Consider the following 6,000-nt stretch of genomic DNA (forward strand, 5'->3'; position numbering starts at 1 on the left):
AACCTTAGTATGATGGTATACAGTTCTGCCAAAAGGTTACACCTCACGAGTGGCATGGTTTAAGCCATAACCTGTCCGATATTGCGTGTAGAGAGCTTGCATCTCTCTGTATCAGATAGAGAAAATCTCTCCCAACCTGTACCAGACCACCACCCAGGCGGCTGTTACCTGGGTGGACTCGTGTTCAGAATGGTTCGAAAGCCTGCTATAATCTTGTTGCACTCTTACTAGCGCTGGCAAATGCTGGTACACTGAGGTCTTATGCGCAAAGCCACTCGGAAGAGATATTTTGATACAAGGGAGGTGGAACTTACAAGGCTACCGATACAAATGAACGACTATATTCCTGCACGTTGAAGTTTGGCATTGGCATTTCACCAGACACATGCCTTACAAATGTTTGGTCCGTCAGATTCTACTGATGTAGAAGTTTAGAACGTCGGTATAGAAGGGACATATGAAGCCATTGTAGTCATACATGCCTGTTGTAACAGAGCCAGTGAGGAAGCTCAACAATATATAAAGGTAGAAAGGCTCCTGGGAACTGGACATGTAAAACTAGCATTAAACGTCGACAAGATGGCTACAGGTATCGATATTCTCTGTCATAAGCTCGAAGCTATGCTGGACAACCGCCGTCAGGAAGGTCGACTTATTGAACCCCCCTCCGCGGCTACTCTGAAGGGGATGACAGACTTCAGCTCGAACGACAGCCTCTCTTTATCATCCTCAGGTGCTTTGTCTGCAGCCTTCTTGCGAGAGCTTGAAAGGCACCCTGACTTCACTGTTGGGAGCACTTCTTCACGCATCCTGGATGGTACAAAGCAGTACCTAGAAGACATTGAGCGCGACTTAGCTCGGTTCCACGGCGCTGAGTCAGCCATGTTCTTTGGCTCGGGTTATGAAGCCAACGTAGCCATTTGGGCAACCATCCCGCAGCGCGGAGACTTCATCGTTTATGATGAGTACATACACGCAAGCATTCATGATGGCATGAGGCGTGGGCGAGCAACGACCGCCTCATTCCGGCATAATGATTGTGTGTCACTCCGGGACTGTCTGAGAGACATCCAGAAAACGAACGCTGCCATTTCTGAAGGGAAATGTGTGGTTTTTATATCAATGGAGTCTTTTTACAGCGTTGATGGCGACATGGCTCCAGTTATTGAGATAGCCAAAGTTGCCCATGATGCTCTTCCGCATGGCAATTATATTCTCGCAATCGACGAGGCCCACTCCAACGGAGTCGTGGGACCGAATGGCTCGGGAGTCATTTGCCATTATGGGCTGGAGGATGAATTTGCCATCCGGCTGCAGACTTGCGGTAAAGGGCTGGGATCCACAGGCGGTAGGAGCTACTCGCTCCCAAACCTCTCGTTTTAGATATTGTCTAACAGAATAAAAATAGCGGTAGTATTGGCCAGCGAGACAATCAAGTTTGCACTCCTCAACTACGCCCGGAGTGTCATTTTCAGCACGGCTCCAAGCTTTCTTACCGTGTCAGCCGTTAAGGCTGGCTATAGTTTGCTCGCCAGTCTGGAAGGCGAAAGGGTTCGTGTAACCTCCTATCTTTGTCTGGACTCCAATCGGCTGACCTGATAGAAACAGCGCCGATGTCAACTGCAGGAAAATTTGCGGTACTTCTACCAGACTTTGACGATGAGCCCCTGGTGGGACTATGGAAAGAAAGAGGGTATCTTCAGTCTTCCGACCGAAAGAACCTGGCGATCTGAGCCCTTCCTAGCTCCCATAGTTGCACTTGTGGTGCGGCCAGGAATGGCGAGGAAATTGGCGCAGTTTCTACACCAGGCCAAGTATTGGGTGAATCCCGTGAATTTTCCCCTGGTAGCCAAAGACAAAAATCGGATTCGGATTGTCATCCACGCCGACAATACCAAGAGCCAGATGGAAAGCGTTGTGTGCTTGGTCATGGAGTGGGCCCGGGGGCAAATGAACCCCGTTGATGAGCGTACCAACCCTGAGAGACTTTAAGTTGGATCATGCGCAGCAAAAAAGAAAAAAAAATAAATAAAAAATAAAAAGAAAAAAGAAAAAAATCAAAAATAGTTTGCTTTCCCATTATGTTTGCCACTGTATGAGGCCAAATTGCAATTAAGTTGCTTCCATAGCACTTTCATGGTTCTCGAAAGGTACTCGTAGATCGTAGATCATTGGTTGCCATTGAAGCCCCGAGGCCCAAAAGGTGAGAGAGTGATGAAGATGGACTATTATTAGTCGTTGGGTAGTGAAGATAGTGGGGCAATGAGATTTTGATTTTGATTGATTTGTTTGTTTGTTTATTTTCAATGGAGGGGTGACATCAGGTCTGGTGACAAGACACAACTTGGTTGAAACTATATATCTATCATGTATGACAGAACCGGAAGCAATTCCGTCGCCATCAGCTCCAAGATGATCTCACTTCTAGACTCAATTGGATTCCATACCGAGTGAGGACACAAGCCCTGACCCCGATGCCTTTCATTGGTATCTGGCTGTTGCTGTACCTAGGGACAAACAGGCCTGACCGTAATTTACATGGTGATGGCCTCTGGTAGAAGCAGCATTCCATGGTATATGCCTACCTGTGTCAAAGCTCAGATACATATAAGCCGCGGTATAGACAAACCCTAGAGGTAGAATGATGTATGTCGTGCCTTCTCTGACATGAGATGGAGGCTCTAAGATAGACCTGAGCCTTTTCTTTTCCTGAACCTACTAAAAGTTCTAGGCTATCATGAATCAGTTACCCACCTCGATATTTATACGGGCCAGGGTATTCTCTCGCAAGCTGTGGATGGTAACGAAGGCTTCATCTCCAATTTATGGCTAAAGCAAACCCCCACTTTCAGCTGACGGAAGCTTGACCCATGCTTTGGCTCTTGACAATATCAGTTGCGCTTTTGAAGATCCCAGGTAATTTCAAAGCCCAAGATATTCAAATCCACAGCTACACATATCGGTAGGAAGTCTCTATACGAAATCGTTTACCCACATCTCCGTAAGAATTGCAACCACTGGTAGTAGTTTGCCAGCACGGTGATTTTGGCAATATACATCGTCTCCCAGGTACGCTTTGACTATATGCAACACTTTCGAGGATTGAGTACAGTAGCTCCCATCCGCAAATAATCAAAACTGAGTTGAATTCACTATTAGTTTGTAAAACAGTTTCAATCTGAACAGTGAACACTTTTGAAGCCGAAGGTACATGAAAGGTCAAAAGGCGGCGGCACCCAAAAGCATAAGCATGTCACTACTGAGAAGCAAAAAGCTCAAGAGCTAACGTTAACACCACTCGCTCAAAGCACTCTTCTCCTTTTGCCTTCAGGCTTTGATGAAGACACCCTCCTCCTTCCATTTGCCCTCAGTGAATGTCGCCTTTCCAATGGCTCCCTCAGGTTCCACCAACTTATAGAACAAGATGATCTGGTTGCGGTACACCATGGCATTGATTCCAGCATCTCCATAGACTCTTCGTGCAACGTCAATAGTGTTACCGTCCACAAAGTCCCGGAGTCTCATCTGGTCATCGGCATAGAGGATGTGGTTCTTGCCATCATAATTGACCGCGGCCAAGGGAGTCCGGACCATGACTCCCTTGCCCTCCAAAACAATACCCTTGTCTAGACAAAAGATTTAGCCGAAAATTAAAGAAAGTAAGTGTGGTCAAAGAATGCTGCCGACTTACTCTCCCAACGTCTGCGCTCGCGGGCGTCATATCTCCACCGCTTGATGTTCTTGTCATGGTCCTGGTGATACAGATCGACGGCATCACGAGTGACGATACATGCGAGATGAGTGCCCGGAAGCGACAGAGGCTCATCTGAAAGGACATGCTCAAGACGGAAATTGCCTTTGTTGTCCCGACGAAGCTCAGTGATGGGAGATTTGTTCCCCTCTTGGCTGCTACTCGCTTGTGAGTACTGGTCGCATGATAAGGGGCGTGCAGTCCCTACCTTACGAAGAATACCAACTGGGTTCCAGATTGGTTTTCCGGGCCTATGCCCGACTGGGACACGCCACTAACGATCCGCGACTGTTCTGCAGCATGCCCCGGAGGCTTGGGGGCGTCTTCCCACTTTTCCGAGGAAACCCGTCTCACTTTCTCAACCAGGGTGCCGTCCTTGTTAATATAGACCATGTGGATCTAAGGAGAATCATTATTAGTAGATTTACCAGAGAATGACCTGCCTGGCTCATACAGTGGAACGCTTGTCGAAGTTCATGTCCTCTTTGACGAAGTATGCAGTCAAAGGGGAACCGCCACTCTGCGCATCAGAGGCAACCTGCACAGATTGCTGCGAAGGAGGATCTCCTTCCTCCGAGAAGGCTTCGACGATATAGCCGGACCTTTGGTAGAAAAGGTACAAGTCCTTGTCATCGGTAGTCAGACCGGCCAGATCAGTGCTCTCAAGAGAAGACATGGTTGGTTATGATTGGAGATATCTGATATTGATTTTGTGCTTGATGAAGAGTCAAGATGAATTGGAGAAAAGAAAAAGACTAGCAGGTGAAGGATAGGAATGCTTGAATTTATAGCCAGCCCTCGAACGTATGCGTAAGTCTCATGATTGTAGGATATGATATGTTCAAGGAAACTGTATCCGAGCCTACGTCAAAATATAATAATGGAACTGCCTAGATGCAGCATTACAGCTCAACTTGGAAACTAAGGATCAGAGACTTGTATATCCATACATATCAAGTGAGAATATGAGGAAAGCGTTGCGTTGTCCCAACGGTCATCACATGCGAAGGGGCATAGCTCAACGAAAGTTAAGCAGGGAGCTACCATAATAGTAAATGATAGGTTTGTGGTTCTGATGTCAAGATATTGCGTAGATTGCAGTAATCGATTCGAGAATCCGAGGATGTGTCTACTCTTCGCTGTTGGATTGGTATTGGCGTTCATGATCGAATTACTACATTGGACAGCCACCTCTGCACTTCAGATGTAACTTATTTTCAACATATCTTTCCTATCTCTTGGTGAAACTGTGAGGATTGTTTCATTGTTCAGAGTCAATGGTACGTCCCATTAGTATACCGGTGCGACTTCGGCAAAGCCAGTGAAATCCTTACCCGTGGAACAGCCTGCCAAGGATTTGTTCTGAATCAACCGTAAATCATCTGAAATCGTACAGCTACGTGTATAGCATAATAATGAGACCATATTGCGGGGAAGCTCCCGTAGGATACCGTCGGGAGTTAGAGGTATATGAAACTTAGATGTATATTTCCGGTGCCAGCCAGAACAACCCGTTAGGTCATGTAGGGGTCACACTATATTTCGAGAGACATTCTAGTTTCATGCTCAATCGAAAGTTCAACAAACGGAATTATGGCCCGTCACTACAAATTTTAGTCAATATCGTTCCAATAGCTTCCACATTCGCTGGGTTTCTTTCCCATGGCGGGTTATGGGCTCGGGACCAGAAGAATTAACGAGAGCGAGCACTGGGGAGTAAGAAAAGCGCGTCATGGACTGTGCTATTATGAAAAGACTTGTCCAGCCACTACCTATGATACTTTCCACATATACCTCGAGGCTAGAATTGCTCGAAAAGGTCAGTGACAGCCACGAAATCCTAATCATCGTCTGAGACTGTTGAGTTCCGAAACGGCCGCATACCGTAGGTGATCACCTGACGAACGGTCCCACCTGACGAACGTTTTTTCTATACACCGACTTTTAGGCATAGATTTCAAATCACTACAACTCTTTCATCATGAGCTCAATTGAAGCGGCTTTAGGCTATATCGACTCGTTGGAGCCAGGAGAGAAGATAAATTATACTAAAATTGCTGAAAAGTTTGGTGTAAGCCGACCTACACTATCGAAACGGCACCGTGGCGTACAAGGGTCACAAGAAGACCAATATGAAAGTCAGCGAGTTCTCAACAACCAACAATCCAAAGAGCTTATAAAATGGATTAATAAGCTTACTGATCGTGGCCTTTATCCTACACATGAAATGCTGAGGAATTTCGCTAAAG

At 46.5% G+C, this 6,000-nt stretch overlaps 2 protein-coding genes across 2 annotated transcripts; one reads left to right on the top strand and one right to left on the bottom strand.

The window, feature by feature from the left end:
• Positions 1 to 579: 579 nt before the first annotated feature.
• Positions 580 to 1,992, top strand: BDW43DRAFT_323890 (aminotransferase class I/II-fold pyridoxal phosphate-dependent enzyme; the record flags this gene model as incomplete). The annotated part of the gene is made up of 3 exons (XM_032049835.1): positions 580 to 1,348; positions 1,409 to 1,551; positions 1,609 to 1,992. The coding sequence occupies 3 exons, from the start codon at positions 580 to 582 to the stop codon at positions 1,990 to 1,992; spliced, it is 1,296 nt and encodes a 431-aa protein (XP_031894302.1).
• A 1,279-nt stretch (positions 1,993 to 3,271) lies between these two features.
• BDW43DRAFT_323891 (uncharacterized protein) lies at positions 3,272 to 4,427 on the bottom strand (the record flags this gene model as incomplete). The annotated part of the gene is made up of 4 exons (XM_032049836.1): positions 3,272 to 3,626; positions 3,692 to 3,909; positions 3,960 to 4,150; positions 4,206 to 4,427. 4 exons carry the CDS (start codon positions 4,425 to 4,427, stop codon positions 3,328 to 3,330), a joined length of 930 nt encoding a protein of 309 aa, XP_031894303.1. The 3' UTR covers positions 3,272 to 3,327.
• Positions 4,428 to 6,000: the final 1,573 nt, after the last annotated feature.

This window comes from Aspergillus alliaceus (assembly GCF_009176365.1).
Source record: "Aspergillus alliaceus strain CBS 536.65 unplaced genomic scaffold BDW43scaffold_85, whole genome shotgun sequence".
Classification (NCBI taxonomy): Eukaryota; Fungi; Ascomycota; class Eurotiomycetes; order Eurotiales; family Aspergillaceae; genus Aspergillus; species Aspergillus alliaceus.